Here is a 20,534-nt window from a genome sequence, read left to right on the forward strand (position 1 = left end):
CTTGTTTATCCCACAAATGGTAACCAAAATTTGGAAATTTGCTGTTAAAGTAGTTATTTTATAAATAGTTTGTCAGCAAAAAAAAGTATTTTAATATCCTTTCCCTGCGATTGCCTTGTCTTTGTATATTTCCTTCACCTACTTGACATCGGTCTAGATGAGTTTAAATGTGTCTTAAAATACATGCAGGGCCCTCCTCATCTGGAAGCAATTATAGCTACAAGTTAAACCGCCCATCTGTATGCAATAAGCAGAACTACGAAGAACCAGGCTCCCATACAGAGTGCAGCCCTCGTTAAATGAAAACACAGTCCAACCCAAACAGTAATGAACCGGAAGTCCAGATTCTAGATCCTAATCTAAAGGACATAAAAGGGTGTGAGTGGGACTCATAAATCTAAATATATATATATATATAATAAAAAGAGGCTGCTGGAAAATTTGTACCCAGTCCTGATTCTGTGCCATCACAAATATACAAGATCTTTATGATGTGGAGTACGTTGTTCAAGCTTTCAGACAGTAAGGTTTGCAATATTAAATACTGGAACTGCACATTTGGATTTGTACCTAACCCCAGACCCATTGCTGAACTCGGCTGCTTGATTTATTTGACATTAGAAGATGACTGACAACTCAGAGGAGCTCCTCCCTGCATGCGATGCCTAACAACATTGGACCCACTTAATCAGCCTAAATTGCAAAGTCGAGGTCCTTGTATTTGGTAATGTGGTGAAAACAGTGGCAAGTGAGAGCTAATTAGATTAACGGTAGTTTAACGAGCTGTTGGAGGGGGAGCCCCGCAGATTGGATTTTAATAAATACGCAGTGGCAAAAAGCATCTGCTATGCACTTCCTGGCTCTGCTGGCATCCTAATTGGCCCCAGTGGGTTGCTGTAGCTCAGCAATACCTGCTGCAATTTAAGAAGGCGGTGGGGGCAAACTGCTCATTCCCTGTTCAGGTAAGTCAAAGAAAAGAAAGAAGTGATATGCGTTTATAAGTATTTGCATTTATGAATAAGGTGCTGTCAAGTGTGCTAGAACACTAATAAAATTTCCCAAGACCTTAATCAACACAGATCCTCCACAAAAGCAAAGACTTAAGCAAGGGCAGAAAATGTCCTGTGGTATAATTGAATCACATTTCTGGTGTTTGTTTTTTAAGATGGTGTGCCCCCACAATGAGGTCTTTGCAGGGGCAAACAGCACAGAAAGGAAAAAACAATTAATCAAACATGAATGAGTGACTATCACAGGGTTATTTCCATAGCAACAGCCTGAGGGGACAACTTGAACCCTTTAATGCTAGCTGTTGATGTCTTTTTGTAAACATGTGCACAGCGGGGGGAGAAAGCCAATGAGACAGCCTGGCAACAGAGGCATCACAGGGCAGCAACCTCTTGGTATCAATCGAAGTTTCCATTATTTGCTGGTGAAAGGACTGAAAGGTACACTGAAACATGGTATTGCGGAGCATTTGGGGTTGAAACGCATCCTTGTGAAGCTGCTGGTAAATGTTAAAAAATATTGGAGTTTGGTGAACAAATCTTGTGTGGAATTAAGACAGAAATGACCAGCAGTTAGAATATATAAGTATATTTTTAGAGATAACATTTACTTTGGTTTTTCTACCTGTACAATTGTTTTCACATTTTGTCACATTACAACCACAAACTTAAATTTATTTTATTAGGATTTTATATGCATAAAATAAAATAAATAGCACATGTTACAGCAGCATTTTGTATATAAAAAAGACTTGGCACCAAGCACTTCAAACCATATAGTTGGTGATACTGCATCATTTGACTCTGGTATTTATGCATGCATGTATATATTACCTGTATTGTTACATGTCACCTGTTACAGGAAAACGGACAATTAGCTGTCTTGCTAACTCCAGCATATTTAAATCTGTACCTTTAGCTGATGTTTATTGGTGTGTATGTCCCTTTTTAACAAACAAGCTTAAAACTCAGTGTTTCAAAATTCTCACAAATACTTTGAAAAGTGTTGGGCACATCTGTTATGGGGGTTCAAGTCTGCAAATTAATCTCGAGTCGCTCTTATAATTTAACTTAGACTTAAGCCCTAAAGACCCAAGACTCAACATAAACTCAAGGTACTTGAGTCTTAAGAACAATCTTTATCTGAAAAAGCTAAAGATTGTGAAAATAAGTCGGTGGAAACAAGTAGGCGAAAGTAGATCAATTGAGTAATGATTAATGTTGTCCCCACTGAGTTAAAGTATTATACACAAATAAGTTGTCATGGTAATGCTATTTACAGTAAGTATGGAGTTCTCTGTACTTGTATTATACCAGTAAAAGGAGTTGACGGCAACTTCCAAGATCTTCGGTTCTTATTTATTACAGCGATCGAGCAACCATTTACAGTAAGTAAACCACACAGTGCATCTTTAACAGCGAAGGACATTTTCTCCTGTTAAATGGTGCGTTCACTTTATTGACCAATAACAATGATGAAGCGTGGCTCATAACTCTGTCCATGTTTGGTGTACCATTAAAAATAATAACTAAATGGATATCTCTCAAACCGAACTTTATCAAAAGACTTCAGGATCTTTTAAAGAAAACATCCTGAGCTTACATCTGACATCTTAATGGTTAGACATGTCTCTCTGTGTCCATGATCTTGGACTGCTTTGGACTTGTGGGCTAAAAAGTGTTAACTACAGGGGACAATATTGTGCTCGTTTATACACAGCCTGCCAAGGGGAGGAGAAGAAGAAAACATTTTTTTTTCACCTCAACATAAATAATGTTTTTATATATATATATGTTCCTTGCTTTTCCTGGGAGAAAATTATCTAAAAGAGAAAACAGATCTCTCTTTACTGAATTCTTAAAAACAAGCTTTGTTGTTGTTTTTCTTCTTCTGCTCATGATCTGACGCACGTAATCATGTTTATCGGCTGTGTGAATGGTGCCACCCTCTGGTTAGGAATGTTATTGTATCTGCTGGTGCACCCAGTCAACGCAGTCACAAAAGTCTGGGCTGCATGGGGACCTCTACAGAAAGTCCTTGTGGACCCTGTATATACAGTACTTCACGGTACTTACATTGCACAGGCTTTGTGGGCGAGTGGACAGTATAGTGGAGTGGGAGGTAAATGATGTATTCATTGCCAGTCCGTTCAAATATTAATATGTATTTTTATATTTTTTAATATTCAAAGTAATTCACAACATTTTCTAACAGTTTTTTTGACGTTGAATTGAATATTCTGAAAAATATAAACATGTCAAAGAATAATTATTTGAATTCATTATCTACAGCAAACATCCCATTAGACAATGTTAATTTTTGTCATTAGAGACTTGACTTGAGCCCTCAAAGAATTTACATGTGAAATGGCCTCAGAAAAATCTCTTGCATGCAAATGTATTCACACCCTTTGAGGTGATTTTAATGATGAGTTTAAAATCTCACATTTGACAATAAGTCTCAAATATAACACTTTTTAATACACCAAGATTATCACTTTAAAGGGGTCATCATTGTGCAAAGTCCATTTTTTTTTTATCTCTTAAACACATTTTCGTGTGTATTGGGAACCTCTGAAAGTCTAGACAATTTGAATTTAGTCACTCCAGATCCTGCGATGACATTTTTAGATGCTTTTTGGGTCATATTTAGTCAGTCTGTTCAGATTTCTCCATTTTCTATTACGTTTTGTTCTCTATTATGTCACAGTATTTTCTGTAGAACTTCTAAAGATGGTCATGGACTTCTGGCTAACCAATCCAGCGAATCCGCCATTTTTCTCTCTCACAGTATTCATGTAGTTCAAGTTGAAGGATGCCGAAGCAGCAAACGGACAAATCTAAATGTTCTGTTGTCAGATGTATCAATCCACACCAGTCATTACACTGTCCCCCAGGATCAGAACCTCTTCGGAGTGCCAGGTTAAATTCTATTTTTCATGAAAATGCGCCAACATCAGTGGGGAAAGTCCTCTTTGTTTGCGCGACGCATTTCAGGGAGGAGTGTTTCAGCAACCTCGGCCAGTATCAAGGAGGAGGTAAGCTGCAGATAATGATAAAATGACAGCAAGTTTGATTGTTGAAGTGTTGATATAACTGACTGACTGTTGTTTTGATAGGACAGTTTAGTGCCTCCTGCTAAAGTTAGTGCTGTGTTCTCGCTTTTAGCTCCTTAGGGACATCACCTTATTGTGTGTTTTGAATAATAATATTAAACAGTTTTGCAATCTGTTTGGTTGCCTTTTTGGCCTTGGGAAACACATGATCCAAATGCAGTCAGTGATGTTCTTGATGCTAGCGTTAGCTAACTCGTTAACTATGTTGGGTTCTTGTTTAAAAGTTGTGTTCATTCAATTTGTGGTAGCATTAAAATTTTAAAAGGTATCTTACATGTAGTTTGTGTAAAAGTATTGTCAGTAACATTAGTAATGGGATTACAGTTTTTGTTACTACTATGAAATCCTTAACTGTTCTCTGCTATTGTTTAAGAATTTACATTTTTCATGTAGCCTACTTGGGCAGGGGTGTTTAAAGTCAGTCCTCCTGAGGTCCTGAACTTTCCCTGCTTTAACACACCTGATTTAGATGATTGCAGCTCAGCAAAAGCCTGTTGATCAACCATCGCTGTTGTTTGTTGGATTTGATAGCTTACGGTACAATATTAGTTTTAGTGCTGTTGTTCTCATGCATTAGTAAATGTAGCACATTGTTGGTGCAAATGATTTTGTACATACTTGTTTTTTAGACATTTGTTGATATTTATCGAGGGCAAGTAAAGTAATGGAATCTTGTAAGGCTCCGCGGCCTGGAGGGGGGCGCGGTGTGAAGTGCCTCATTTGCATTTAAAGAGACCGCATAGAAAAAGGATTTAAAAGCATGATAGGTCCCCTTTAAGGACCTTGCAACCAGAAGGCTCTTCTAGCTTTCAGTTGTGAATAACTGTACAAGTACAAAAAAGCACAACCAACTTTCACCAGGACTTAGTTTGTGGCAGTGGCTGACTGTTGTTTCACAATTCCCAAACAGTATAGCGGGGGAACATCTGTCAACGCAATCTGCGGTCTTCGTCCACAGATGTGATTAGAAAGCAATGAAAAAATCTTTACATTTGCCACAAGAATTTTAGAGTAATGATGGAAAAGTATGACCTGAAGAGAAAATAGAGCTGTATGTTTAGAAACTAACCTGATTGCAGGCTAAACATGTATAAAGCTCCATAAGTATATAGTAGAAGGATGGTAATTCAGTTAACCACTAAGCTCTAAGCATGTTTAAGGAAACAAGAACATATAGTTCTCAGTGGTAAAAGCTCCAGTCAGCAACCCCCGTAAAAATCAGCTCTCATTCAAAGCCAGACAAGAACAAAAGCTTAATTTTTTTAAACTGCTGTAACCAGTGTTTAAGAGCATCCTAAAATAAATTAGTAAAGAGCTTTTTTAACTTTTATTTTCCAACCAACTCATTAATAACTGGAGCTACATGTGAAACATGCCAGCAAGAAAACGCTGTCAAAACAGGTATCAGTAACTTTCTTGGCCCAGACCTCATTGGGTTGCTTAGATGAGAGTAATGGCTTCTTTGCACAAGGCTGCGCAGTGCTATTGTAGAATCACAGAGCGGCTAATTGAAACAAATGACTCTAATAATGGGACATTATCCCCACAGGCTGGCTTTGTGGTGGGCCTAATTAGTGTTGCGGTGAAGGCGAGGAGGACAAGGCACCGGCACCGAGCCCTCTTAAGGAAGCAGTCGAAGTTGCCTTAAAGTGGCCAGTATGGGACTTTTAGGTTTGCAGAAGCACTGGGCTTTTAAAATAAATGATTTGAAAGCGTAAATGATATGTCTTAGTCAACAATTTTTCCAATATTTCATCCCTTCACTTTGAATGTGAAGGAAAAAAACTGTGGTTTATTTCAAAGGTTTATAATAAAAATATACATAAACTTTCAGTAAAATCCATAGTGTCAATTGTACGCCTGCTGACAAATAATGTTTTGACTACACAATTGTTTAACTAATCATTTAAGCACTTTAAAGGATTATTAACAGCTTTTTCACGCTGTTGTCCTCCTGCTTGTCGTATTGATGCGCCAATGGCCTGTAGCTAATGTGAAATCTGTTTATGACAGTCCTAATTGTTTACACTTATACATGATCCCAGAAAGTCAGATATAACGCAGCGTTCAAATCTCTGCAACCATGCTGGTTTAAATATTCATTAGTTGTAACAGTCGCCTAAGGTTATTTGATATAGTGCCATGAATATTCATGACTTGCAGTAAATGTGCAGTTGTTTTTTAATGCTCAGTCCGTTATTGCTCATCTTCATCACTTCATTCTGCAGCTAGAATAATAAGGAACAACAAAACAAAGCTTTGCTATTTTAAAAGAGCAGTTCTCTTCGGGAGCCTATTTGAGTATAAATGAAAAAGGAGAGCCTCACCAATTATCTCGCTGTCATTTATTTTGACAGCTACAAGAAACATTGTTCACCTCCGCTGTGGAATGTGACACTGAAGGGCATGTGTCTTTTTGTGAAAGGAAAAGTCATGACAGAAAATATTTCTGCTCTTACAAAACGTGATTTATCTAGGAATGTCGCAGAGATGTGAGCGAGAGGCAGCAGAACAAACAGGTCATATGGGATCTGTCTAAAGCCGAAGTCTAAAGATTGCTGTTTCAGTTATACTCAGAAAGAAGAAGAACACCAACATTTCTTAATCCAGACACTACAGGGAGACAGGAAACATTATAATTTCACAAGTTACACTGCAGACATATGTTTCTATTTTTAGAAAAAAAATTTAACTTAATAACCTTTCTAGAGGGTTTTTTATTGGCTTGATTTGGCATCTAACTAAAGGAAACAACACTGTCTGTCACCACAGCTGCTACACTTTTTATGCCACCGGTGTAAAACCGTTACTACCCGTCTCCTTACTGTCCTAAATAGGAAATGAGGCACTCTAGATTTTATTCCAGTCAAATTTAAAATATTTTTATAGCAAAGGTTAGAGCTGTTCGATTGTGGGTGAAAAAAATCCTATTCACAGTTATTTAATTTAATTACACAAATACACATACAGAACTGTGGAATTATAAAAAAAAAGCGAAGCAGAATTTGCTAAAAATAAAATATATAAAGTATTATTTTTCATTTTGGTCAACTACATTACTTTTGTGATGATTGTTTTTAAATGCTGCGATGGACTGGCAACCTGTCCAGGGTGTACCCCGCCTCTCGCCCATAGACTGCTGGAGATAGGCACCAGCTCCCCCGTGACCCACTATGGAATAAGCGGTAGAAAATGACTGACTGACTGTTTTTAAATGATTGTTTTCCTCTCCTCATTTTTCCTTTTAAGTGTTTTAGCACTTTCAGGCTAACACTGTAAATAAGAAATTGTTCCTAATATTTTGCCTGATGAAATAAAAGTTTATTAATAATAATAATGATCATCTGAAGCCAATATGGATAGCCGATATGGTCAAACTTATAATAAAGACAAGCATGTGACACAAATTGTGCCAGAGTTCAAACATTTGTACTCATAAAGAACAAGCACTTATTAAGGGGAGTCAGGCTGAAATTACAGGCTTTTGTCAAACAACAGCTTATTTGTGACAGTTTATTAGATGAAACAGGGTTTTAACAATATTTTTGAGAACATTCAGGATGCCCAATTTCTTAAGTTTTTTTTTTTTTTATAAAAAAAATAAAAATCACAAAATGACAAAATCTCTAATCAGTGAAGAGTAGCATAGCCTGACCCATTTACTGGAAAACCATATTGTGCTGTTAAACCCTAAATTACACATACCACTGGCAGTTTTAGGAAAGTAGTTGTTAAGGAGGAATGGATTCATAGTTTGCTAACTTTAGCATCGTTTAAAGGCTAACTTTAACAGCTAGATTACAAATCGTTCGTGTGTGTGACAGAGAAGCACTTTCACAGAGTTTCTTTTTTCTGTCAAGTATCTTAGATACTGCCACACAAACTATTTTAAGGTGATGGAGGTTCCTACAGCTTCAACAGACAAATATAAACAGGGCCAAGCACTTTGTGAGACTGACTTCCCCTTCATGAGAAATATTGTGGCCTTGTGATCTCCTAGCACAATATCTCTTACTCCCCTATTTATCAGACACTGTATGAATCAAAATCTACAGTAACTAAACCAAAGCCCAAACCAGTTATGATTATGACATCCATTACTTTGCCCAGAAGCTGCTGAATTTGTTATTTTAAACAGCAGCATGTTAAAAACAGAGACATCACCCTGCCAAGAGTATTAATTCAGATCCAAATATTTGAAAACAAAATCTCCACCAGGAGTCATCCGGGTATACCATATACTTATAAAAACTAGCAGCCGCTTTTTCAGCAGCAGGGGCTTTCCCCCCCACCCCCCGCTCCAACCAGGCTAATTATGATCATAAGGAGAAAGGGGCTGGTGCTCTGCTTTCTGCTTCAATATTTAACACGCTGGCACCCCTCAAGGTTCCACGTTAGGGCTGTTCAACTAACTCCTGCTCAAAATCTTATTACTGCCAGCTGGCAAAGGGTCTCTCCTATTTTATTTAGATTTTTTCCAAGGGGCTGGATCTTGCTGAAAGTTCCACCCCCACATCCATCGCTGTGCAAACCTGAACAACAGGAAGACTTGTTGAACATGAGACCCCTGGGTGACACCGCTTACCCTCGGCGTTGAAAATGACAGAAACACTGAAAGCTGCGGGTGAGACGGGATTTCTCCCTTGGCAGCGAGTACTCGCACAACAGGCTGCTACATTTCACATCAGCCAGTTATACAGGACTTGGCTCTTTCTGCTTCAATTCAGAGAGACTGACACAACAGGTCAGCAGTTGGGAGAATGCAGGAGCGTTTCTGATAGACACCACTATAATCTAAAATGCCAGTGTTGAGGCTTCACCTTGGTGCATTCCTGCAATTTTAAGCTCTTGAATAGCTCAAAACTATCAGCAAGAAATATTAAGATAAAAGATGTAACAGCACCAAAGCGGATCAGCTGCTACACCTGGAAAAATGAAAACATCAACACATAAAAATAGAGGTGCATCTTAATAAACAAGAACATGATCAAAAAGTGATTCTATTTCAGCAAGTCATTTCAGAAAGAAAAAAAAATATACATTACATACATTTATTATAGACAGAGTGATATATTTCAAGCATTTATTTATGTTATTTTTGATTGTTATGGCTTACAGCTAAAATTCCTTTAGCATGAATTACTGCACCAATGTGGCGTTGCACGGAGGCCGATAGCCTCCACGGGGTTTAGCATTTCCACAAAGCTCGTCGGGAAAGGGAAGCATGAATGCTCCAAAATTCCCTGGTAGGTGGCTGTGCTGACTTTGGACTTGATAGAACACAGAAGACCAACACCACCAGATGACATGGCTTTCCACACCCTCACTTAGTGTGGAAACTTCACTCTGGACCTGAAGCAACTTGGATTCCATGGCTCTCCACTCTTCCTCCAGTCTCTAGGATCCTATTTTCCAAATAAAATGCTACATTTACTTTTATCTAAGAGGAATCTGGACCACTGAAAAACAGTCTAATCCTTTTTCTCCTTAGCCCAGGTAGGACGCTTCTGTCGTCTCAGGTTCAGGAGTGGCTTAACACAAAGATTACAACAATTGTAGCCAATGTCGTGGATATATATGTGTGTGGTAGCTCTAGAGATACTGACTCCAGCCGCATTTGACTCTTTGTGCAATTCCTGTTGCTTATTGTAACCCTTACTTTGACAAATTTCTTCCTTCCACTTAACTTTTCATTAATATGTTTGGATACAGCACTCTGTCAAAGAATGCCAGAATGAATAGAAACAAATGCTTGAAATATATCATTCTGTGAGTAATAAATCAAGATACGGGTCTTAAATTACTAAAATAAATTAATTGATGTTAATAATATTGTAATTTATTGAGATGCACCCGTTTTACCTTATTTTACCTGCTTGTGGAGTCTTAATTGTATAAAAAAGGAGAAATTTGAATAATAACACCAAACAAGAGACATCTTTTTTGTCTAGAGGCTGCCATATTGTCACCTTTGAGAAAGAAGATATTCTAAAAGCTACAAAGTCTAACAGACATAAAAAAATATATGTCCATGCAGCATGATAGTCAATCCACTGCTCTCATTTCTGTAATGATTTAACTCTGTTTGCTGTGGGATCAATGCATGCTGAAAAAGAGAATTCCAAAGCAGGGTGAAGTTTAGAGAGCTTTAGCCTCGGGCTAAATGTTGTACAAAACCCACCAACAACATCCCATGAGATGAAGTGTATCTGTTGCTCCAGCTGAGCTTGTACTTGTAGGAGGCTTTTAAATGTGCGCTGAAGGATAGCTGTTATTGAAGAGACGTCTATCCTTAAGGTAACGCTGTTGACTTACATTTGCTTTATTTAATTTATTTTTTTATTTTTACATCAGTAAAATATGTCTGCTGAATGATTAGGGTTTGGATTTGCCGGCTATCTCCTCCAATTTTCTGAGATTATTGCATGCTTTAGTCAATACCAAGAAAGGAAAGGGCTTTTTGCTTCATTTCTGACCTCCAGTTTTGCTGAGAGCCTATTTCCATCCCCCCTCATTATTCTTTAAGCATGCAGCAGACATAAATTCAATCTTTCTTATTATACCTTTCTCAGTATGAAATTAAGGTTAATTGACTTTGCTGGGGAAACATCAAATGAAACATCCCTAATGGAAGCAAAATGAAAATAACGTCATCTCCAATTGCTTTAAAATATTTCTCAATATACAGCCTAGTTTCTGATTTCTCAGCCTCAGAAATAAGCTCCTCTTGTCCTGGGAGATAATAAATGAATCGAACCCCCACCCCCCTCCACAACCCCTCCTCCTTCCTTATCGGTCATCTATTTTTCCAGAGTAAGCTATTACTTGCTGGGGTTGCTAGGCAACAGGAAATATTAATAACGGCTATTATTAGCCAGCCTCTGCAAGAGTAGTACTAAAATGTGGAAGTGGGAAACATGAATGTGTTACATAAATCTCTGGACCTTTCTCAGTGTGTGCAGGTCTCTGTTTGTGCCGTGATTTATGGCAATGATGGTTCATTTATGAGAAAAGGGGGTGTGAAATAAGAAAACGGAACATTACCCTGAAGGGCTATTTGGAAATAAATAATTGCAAAGGTGAAACAAAACCTGTTTAGGAAGCTGCCGCTCCCTCTGTGTTTGCCTTCAAAAAGTTACTTACAAAACAGGAGCTAGACGTAATCCAGTATTTATAAAGACAAAAACCTTTCACATACAAGTGGAAGCTGAAGAAAAATACAAGTTTTTCACATTTTTCTAAGTATTTTTACTGAGCTTAGTTTACTTGGATAGTCCTAAATGAAATCTGGTGCATCAAAATGCCTTAAGAAGTCTTCCAATTAGTAAAGGCCAAAAATTTGACCATTTATCTAAATTTGACCAAACATGATGTATAGCAAAACCTGGTGGTAGCAGCATTTTTTGTGGAGTTGCTGATCTTCACCTGGGGTAGGGAAGCTGAGTTAATGGGAAGATAGGTGATAAACTCTAGGGCAGTCCTGTAAAAGATCCTGTTAGGACCTGCAAAAGACTTGAGAGTATGGCTGCAACTTACGATTAGTTTGCTGATCGATTAATGTATCGACTATTTTTTGGACTTATCTCCATACTCCAGTTAACGATTATTCGATTACTAAATTAGTTGATGATTATTTCAATAATAGATAAATTACGATTTTTCTGATTAATTGTTTCAGCCCTACTTGACAATGGGGTGGAGGTTCACCTTCCAACAGAACCACAACCCTAAACATGCAGTTAGAGCTACAACAGATCATCTTGCTTTATATTTAAAACTGACTAAATAAACACGCTCACATGAACTATGGATTTAACTTATACAGTAGCCAATGGCTTATTCTTAGAGACAGGCTTCAATAGAGGCCTTCACTACCACCCACAATAAGAAATAAAAGAGTTTTCAATTTATGCAGTTGGATTCTAAAAATCACATAAGATCTGATTAACTGAGGATAAATGCCATGGATGCTCACATTAAAGCATAAATATTCATGGTGGAGGGGAGCAAGAAATAAGTAATATTTATGTCAGATGAAAGTATATAACACTGAATAATTCACCGCATGGGGCCATCTATAATTCATCTGGTTCGATTCTATGATTAAAGCATTTGAATGTGTTCGCCAGGGGTGTTTACATGTTCGGTCAGAGCCATGTTTAACAGAGGAGAAAGTCGCTGCGCTGGAAGAGTGGTGTTGGTGGTGGTGAGGGGATAGCCAGAATCGCCTGAATCCCTTTTAAAAAAAAAGTAGCTGACAAGGAATATTCCACATCCTCATCAAGATGTGTGGTTCAAAACCTGCACCCAGCTATCCCGTTAAAAGCTATACATCAGAGTGTTATTTTTCCTGTTTTTGAGATCTGCAGCTAGGTAGAGTTTAGAGAAGCTCCGCCATGAGGTCCAATGCCCAGATGGTAAAGTCTAATTCTATACTACAGCACAGTGCTTGACTTGCATAAAGGACCACAGCTAAAATGAGACACAGGTAAAAGAAAAAAAAAAACTCACCGAGTGCATAGGCCCAGAGAGGAGGTGAGTGTCCTGACCCAGCATGTTAGACATCATGAGGGCGGGCAGCTCGGGATAGGAGTAGGTGTTGAGCAAGCCGTTGTGAGGCAGGGAGTGGAAGGGGTATCCCGACTCATGCTCTGTGAGGTGAAGCAGTGAAGGGTCAATGTGGTTTGGAGGCGTGATGGGGGGAATCTCATAGTCTTCGTCCCCTGTGCCCCCTCCTCCTCCTCCTCCTCCACCACCGCTGCTGCCTCTACCCTGACCGGAGTAGCTCTAAAACAATAAGAAACAATGGGAAGAGAACTTATAGCACCTTTTACCTGTTTTCTCTTTGTTAGGTTTGTAAAAAGGCAATTTAAGTATACATAAACAAAAGCAAAGAAAATTATTTTGGTAAGTCAGAGATAGACAGTATTACATAGAGATGCACTGTAAAACTGGAATTGGACGATTAGATCCTTGACCCTCCCTGAACGATTGGATTGTTGAAAACTAAAACTTCAATCCGTTTTTGAGTCAGTGAAGGTACCACATAGATGCGCTAACTGGTTGCAGAGACAACAAAACTCTTGTGTGGAAGCTGTTGACTAAGTAAGAAATGTCCAGCTATTATTTATTTAGCATTTAGCAAAGTGGCTTCATTTTTACCCAACTATCAAGAGTTCAATTCTCTCTCTCAAGGTACAAGCTGGATAATGCAACCTTTGCAGTCTTCTGGAAATCTCAGAAATAAGGTAAGGCTCTATTTTACAGGGAATACACATAGAACCTATTGTTAGTCATGTAATTGTGATAACATTTCTGAATATTGCCATGATGATATTGATAATTTTGATTCACATTTTGCCGAATCTTTCTTTTTCTTTATGACAATGTCCACACCACTCTTTGTGAGTTTTAGCATCCCAGCCACTAAAAATATAAATTAAAGTTGGCCGATGAGAGCAGTGAAAGTCTGTCCAACGCCAAATATCTTATTGGCATTTAGAATTTTCATACATGGCACTCAAAACATAATAGCCAAACAAATATTAAAACTAAGCAGTCTATTGCAATCGCAGAAATGCAAACAGTGATATTGTGATGGCGACTGCGATTCAGTATATTGTGCAGCCCTAAAGCTAATCATGCTAAATGCTAATATATGATGTTTAAAACAGTTTAAAATGTAACTCTGTAATCATTTTGTCTTTTGTTTTGACTAATCAGAGAAATCAGGTTTAAGTGCAGAGCTGAGTAAGACCGATTTCTCTCTCACACAGTGTGACGTCACCTCTGGTCCTGATATAAATAAATAATGACTGATCATAGAAAGACATTTGAAGGCTCCTGAATGAATAAATAATTTAATAATCTTCACATAAGAGAAAATCAGAGTTTTTTTCTCTTAAATATAAAGATGTTTCTTTACTTTTGAAAAGATCTTCTTAAAAACAATTTATTATCTTAAAATGATATGAGGCACTAAGAGTGATAAAAAATATTTTTGTTTTAAATGGGTCCAATTAAGTGGGGAATTTATCATATACATAGATTTTCCAGGTTTCTTTATTATATTTTGGTTTTTGAAAAATCATTGTTTTATGTTTCTACAAAAAAATATTTCCGTTGCTATTTATAGAATCAGCTTATTAGAATCAAAAATTGGTCACAATATCTCCAGTCTGTGTATCTGTAGTTTCATACCAGCAAAATAGAAAGTAGATGGCACTAAAAAATATGTGTGCTTCTTTCTTTAAACAGCTACAGGTCCTTCTCAAAATATTAGCATATTGTGATAAAGTTCATTATTTCCCATAATGTCATGAGGAAAATTTAACATTCATATATTTTAGATTCATTGCACACTAACTGAAATATTTCAGGTCTTTTATTGTCTTAATACGGATGATTGTGGCATACAGCTCATGAAAACCCAAAATTCCTATCTCACAAAATTAACATATTTCATCTGACCAATAAAATAAAAGTGTTTTTAATACAAAAAACGTCAACCTTCAAATATTCATGTACAGTTATGCACTCAATACTTGGTCGGGAATCCTTTTGCAGAAATGACTGCTTCAATGCGGCGTGGCATGGAGACAATCAGCCTGTGGCACTGCTGAGGTCTTATGGAGGCCCAGGATGCTTCGATAGCGGCCTTTAGCTCATCCAGAGTGTTGGGTCTTGAGTCTCTCAACGTTCTCTTCACAATATCCCACAGATTCTCTATGGGGTTCAGGTCAGGAGAGTTGGCAGGCCAATTGAGCACAGTGATACCATGGTCAGTAAACCATTTACCAGTGGTTTTGGCACTGTGAACAGGTGCCAGGTCGTGCTGAAAAATGAAATCTTCATCTCCATAAAGCTTTTCAGCAGATGGAAGCATGAAGTGCTCCAAAATCTCCTGATAGCTAGCTGCATAGACCCTGTCCTTGATAAAACACAGTGGACCAACACCAGCAGCTGACACGGGACACCAGACCATCACTGACTGTGGGTACTTGACACTGGACTTCTGGCATTTTGGCATTTCCTTCTCCCCAGTCTTCCTCCAGACTCTGGCACCTTGATTTCCGAATGACATGCAGAATTTGCTTTCATCCGAAAAAAGTACTTTGGACCACTGAGCAACAGTCCAGTGCTGCTTCTCTGTAGCCCAGGTCAGGCGCTTCTGCCGCTGTTTCTGGTTCAAAAGTGGCTTGACCTGGGGAATGCGGCACCTGTAGCCCATTTCCTGCACACGCCTGTGCACGGTGGCTCTGGATGTTTCTACTCCAGACTCAGTCCACTGCTTCCGCAGGTCCCCCAAGGTCTGGAATCGGCCCTTCTCCACAATCTTCCTCAGGGTCCGGTCACCTCTTGTTGTTGTGCAGCGTTTTCTGCCACACTTTTTCCTTCCCACAGACTTCCCACTGAGGTGCCTTGATACAGCTCTCTGGGAACAGCCTATTCGTTCAGAAATTTCTTTCTGTATCTTACCCTCTTGCTTGAGGGTGTCAATAGTGGCCCTCTGGACAGCAGTCAGGTCAGCAGTCTTACCCATGATTGGGATTTTGAGTGATGAACCAGGCTGGGAGTTTTAAAGGCCTCAGGAATCTTTTGCAGGTGTTTAGAGTTAACTCGTTGATTCAGATGATTAGGTTCATAGCTCGTTTAGAGACCCTTTTAATGATATGCTAATTTTGTGAGATAGAAAGTTTGGGTTTTCATGAGCTGTATGCCAAAATCATCCGTATTAAGACAATAAAAGATCTGAAATATTTCAGTTAGTGTGCAATGAATCTAAAATATATGAATGTAAAATTTTCATCATGACATTATGGAAAATAATGAACTTTATCACAATATGCTAATATTTTGAGAAGGACCTGTACATGTAGAAAAGATAAAGAAGCCTTTTTGTGTGCTTGGAACTCAAAGAAATAAGCAAAAGTAATAAAAAAAAAATGTTACTTTTGTGGAATCAGCAGGCAAACTGCTTATGAAACATTTTCCAGACTAAAATAAAGTCGCTAATTAGCTTTTAAATGCACCTGTTTATTTGTGTTGTTTATACTCAAATTTGCAGCCTTTCCAGATACAGAACTGCAGCAGTTAGAGTGTTTTGTGCTGCAAATAAAAATAATTAGAAATGCAAATTATCGCACTTGGAAAAGTGTAAAGAATTCATTCAGCACAATCGTACTGAGCAAATTAATTAGTTAGACAACAACAGCTGCTATACAGAATAATTTGCTTCAGAAATCTTGACAGCTTTGAAGCAACAAACTGTCAGCTTGCGCCTCCTAAAAAACAGTGAATCAAATTCATTACGTGGAAAAACACACCACAGAGAGTCACTTAGTTGTGATATTATAATCTCATAATTACTATGGCAATTTTGTTTATATAAACAGAAAACCTGAACTGAACAACACTCGCACTGCTTATTATGGAATAAATTCTGACTATCCAATAGTTCAAGCTGGAGAGAGTTTTATGGGACTAATAAGGTGATACACGAGCAGTGTCTTTTCCAGGCCCTATCTTGACATAATGTTTCACAAAGAAATATGGTTTCATGCTCTCAAAAAGCATACTGAGAGTATTCACCAGGGAGTGAAAAGCAATTTTGTCAGAGGCAATCTGATGCCAACTCCCTTTTATAATGACTGAAGAAAATTAATCATCACAAATAATATTCCAGTGTCAGCCATTCAAGAGCTTTTTAATAGAATTTTTATTATTCATGTCTCGTGGTACACATCAACTAGTCCGTTCTGCAACATTTCAGAAATCAATTCAATATCATCTTCATGTAGGCTGTCATCTTGCCTGCCAGCGCAGCAATTCATCTTGAAAACAAATACTTTTAGCAAACAAATGGCAAGAAACACTGGAAAAAAAAAAACAGCTGGAATGTGCTCACTAGTAGAACCGGTGCTTGAAGACAGGATGAAAAGTCTCATAATGTGCACTATCATTAGGGAGAAAATAATCATCATAATAAAAGAGGAGTATGTTTACTATCACGGGGTGATGTGCTGTTTTCTCTTCCCATAACAGTTATTGCTCAGAGCTTGTTTAGAAATGATGTTAGCAACATTTTCTCCCATTATAAAATATTTCTGCATTTCTTTGACATCTAGGATGTATTTGTGTTGTCATTGGTTGTTATTGTTAACATACATTACATGCAGGTATACATCAATATAATACAAATTTTTCCAAGCAACATTCACTGGTCATTGAACACATCAGCTATTAAAAAAAATGGTTATAAGCGTGTGCCTAACAAGTGTTAGCACCAAAGCATCACAACAGCGAGATATTTAAGTTTACAGCACAGCTCATAACCCTGTCATCAGGGTGCTTCCCTATATAGTTCAGAGATCATACATTTTGATTTGACTGATTGATTCTGACTCAAATAGATTTTCACTAACACTGAAATGCCCAAAAGGATTTCCTATCTGCCATAATTAATTGTTTATTTGCACTTGTGGTGCCTATCTCCAACGGTCACTGGATGAGAGGTGGGTACACCCTGGACAGGTCGCCAGTCCATCACAGGGCAACACGGAGACACACAAGTCAAACAACCATGTTTACACGCATTCACAATTAAGTGCAATGTAGAGAAACCAGTAAACCTAATATGGTTAAGTTTGCAGACGACACCACTGTCATTGGACTGATCCAGGACGGTGATGAGTCTGCATACAGACAGGAGGTGGATCGGCTGGTACACTGGTGCGGTCAGAACTATCTTGAACTGAACCCACTCAAGACTGTGGAAATGGTGGTGGACTTTCGGAGAACACCAACCCCAAACACCCCCCTCACCATCCTCAACAACACTGTATCGGCCGTGGACCACTTCAGGTTCTTAGGAACCACCATCTCTGAGGACCTGAGATGGTCTTCACACATAGACACTGTTCGAAAGAAGGCCCAGCAGAGACTGTACTTCCTGAGGCAACTCAAGAAGTTCAACCTTCTAGGAGCGGTTGGTCATCTTCTACACTGCCATCATTCAGTCTGTCCTGTCTTCATCCATCTCAGTGTGGTTTGGCTCATCCACAAAAAAGGACAGGTCCAGACTGCAACGAATAATCAGGACTGCAGAGAGAATAATCAGAGCTGACCTTCCCTCCATCCAGGACTTATACAGGTCTAGGGTCAGGAAAAGAGCTGCCAAAATCTCTGCAGACCCCACACACCCTGCACATAAACTGTTTAGAGCTTTACCTACAGGCCGCCGCTACAGAGCACTGTTTACTAAAACCAGCCGCCACAGAGACAGTTTCTTCTCCCAGGCTGTTTCTCTGATGAACATTCAATAGAGTACAGAACAACAGCATACAGATGTTGCAAATGCACCTTTTTTATTAGATATGTGTATATTGTACATTGTAAATATGTAAATTTGTATATTCTGTAATGCAAAAACAGAACAAAAGAGCAAAGTGTCCCGGAGGCAAATTCCTTGTTTGTATGTACGAACTTGACAATAAAGCTGATTCTGATTCTGATATCTTTGGACTATGGCAGGAAGAGGGCGTACCTCAATATATATAACCCAAACATGTGAGGGGAAAACATGCAGACTCTGTGTAGAAAGGCCCAGACCACAGGTTTCGTAGGAGTAGTTTTGCTACACCATGCTTTTTACTTCCACATGAGTAATATTATTGTGACAGAACTCCATCAGATAAAGACATACACTTATAATTTATGAACAAGCTTTACTATTCCAACGTTATTTTCTATCTGCTAAGCCTGCAGTGCCACTTGAGGTCAAGTTAATATACATTATCTATGTGTTATCATTGTAACCACTTTGCACTGTTCTAACAAATATACTTTACCTACTGTAAGCATTGGTTTTGAAAGATTTATGTTGTGACAAAATAGATTTGGAAATGTGTAATTCTTCTGCCTAAAGCTGTTGCGTAATTTAGTAAATTTATTTATCACATGTTAATTTTATTCATCAAAATACCAGAATTTGCACAATACCTTACTATCTTTATCTGATTACATCATTTTCACAAATTAATTCAGATGTTATGATCAAAAAGTCACTCAGTGAAGGAGCCTTTTTACCAAATAATCTTTAACTCTTACTTGAGTAATTTTTTTGGATGACAACTTTTTATTTATCCTCAAGTTAAAAATACTGAAGCAACACTACTCTTTGCCCTGCGATGGAGTGGCGACGTGTCCAGGGTGTACCCCGCCTCCCGCCCATAGATTGCTGGAGACAGCCACCAGCTTCCCTGCAATCCACTATGGAAGAAGTGGTAGAAAATGACTGACTGACTGACAACACTACTCTTACTAAGTACAGTTTTTGGCTACTCTACACAGCTCTTACCATAACCAGGATTTGAACCGAGGACCTCCTTGCTGCAAGGCAGTTCTGCTAAGAACTGCACCACTATGCATCCCACTTCTGATTTGTATCTGATTAAAACAAGAAACTGTTAATTTGGGTGTGATGTTATCACCAGATGAGATATCCAACTTCTGAGCAGAACACAGCAGAATGTAGCTTTCATTTTACTGTTTAAGCACGGGCCACAGTTCACAGAGAATTTATAGGAAAAATTCTCAGCCATTCACATTCTGAATGCTGCTGCTGGACCTGAGACTCACCAGACAAGTGAAGGTTAGACAAATCTGTTATAATCTATTATTATCTGTTTGTATTATTTAGGCCTGTGTAAATTTAAGCCTTAGTTTCCTGTCCATATTTTGCATGCTTTGGTTGTCGTGCAGGATCGACTTCATCACTATGAATTAAATCTGCGTTGTGAGTCTCCCTTTACTAATTTTTCAAAACAATAATGGCGAACAAACTCCGTTGCGCGATCCTGTTGGGTAACTGAGTCTTGTAAATGCTGGGCCAGCTGGTCACACTCACCATACATCATTGCTCCCTCGACCCACAAAGCAAGCTTGTCCCTATACAAGTTAGCTGATGAAGGTCAGTGACAACCTTGCTCGGTGAATCATGGGGGTAACAGAGGTGGGCAGAGTTCTGCTCCCAAAGCCCCTTGCCCCTTTCACAAGACACGTGGACAGAATCAAAAGGCGCCTTGAAGTGTTGTTTCAGCAGCTTATGTCTCCAATAAATATTCAACCAGTAGGGGGTCACCCACAGTTACCTATGATTTGATAAGGGGTTATAATCTTTCATGTTTCAAAAGAGTTAATGGATCCAAATGCAGATCAGATGCACAATCAATGGAAATAGGAAGTAATATGAAACATTATGCAACTAAACAAAAGCATGCATAAGATTTGAGGATTTTTATGATTATTAAAGATTATTTAAATCACCACCATAATCGATCACAAATATTTAACTACCAAGACAAATAAAGTGATATGCAATGGGTAAGTACATTGGGTGCCAAATGGCAAT

At 38.4% G+C, this 20,534-nt stretch overlaps 1 protein-coding gene across 3 annotated transcripts in view; it reads right to left on the reverse strand.

Annotated features, from left to right (window-relative positions):
• Positions 1-20,534, reverse strand: part of LOC124873598 (thymocyte selection-associated high mobility group box protein TOX-like) — a 123,408-nt gene that overhangs the window by 26,547 nt on the left and 76,327 nt on the right. For all 3 annotated transcript variants that reach the window (XM_047374357.1, XM_047374349.1, XM_047374366.1), the window contains one exon: positions 12,635-12,910. In XM_047374357.1, the coding sequence (XP_047230313.1) occupies positions 12,635-12,910 (276 nt within the window). The remainder of the gene's footprint in view (positions 1-12,634; positions 12,911-20,534) is intronic.

This window comes from Girardinichthys multiradiatus, chromosome 1 (genome assembly GCF_021462225.1).
Source record: "Girardinichthys multiradiatus isolate DD_20200921_A chromosome 1, DD_fGirMul_XY1, whole genome shotgun sequence".
Taxonomy (NCBI): domain Eukaryota; kingdom Metazoa; phylum Chordata; class Actinopteri; order Cyprinodontiformes; family Goodeidae; genus Girardinichthys; species Girardinichthys multiradiatus.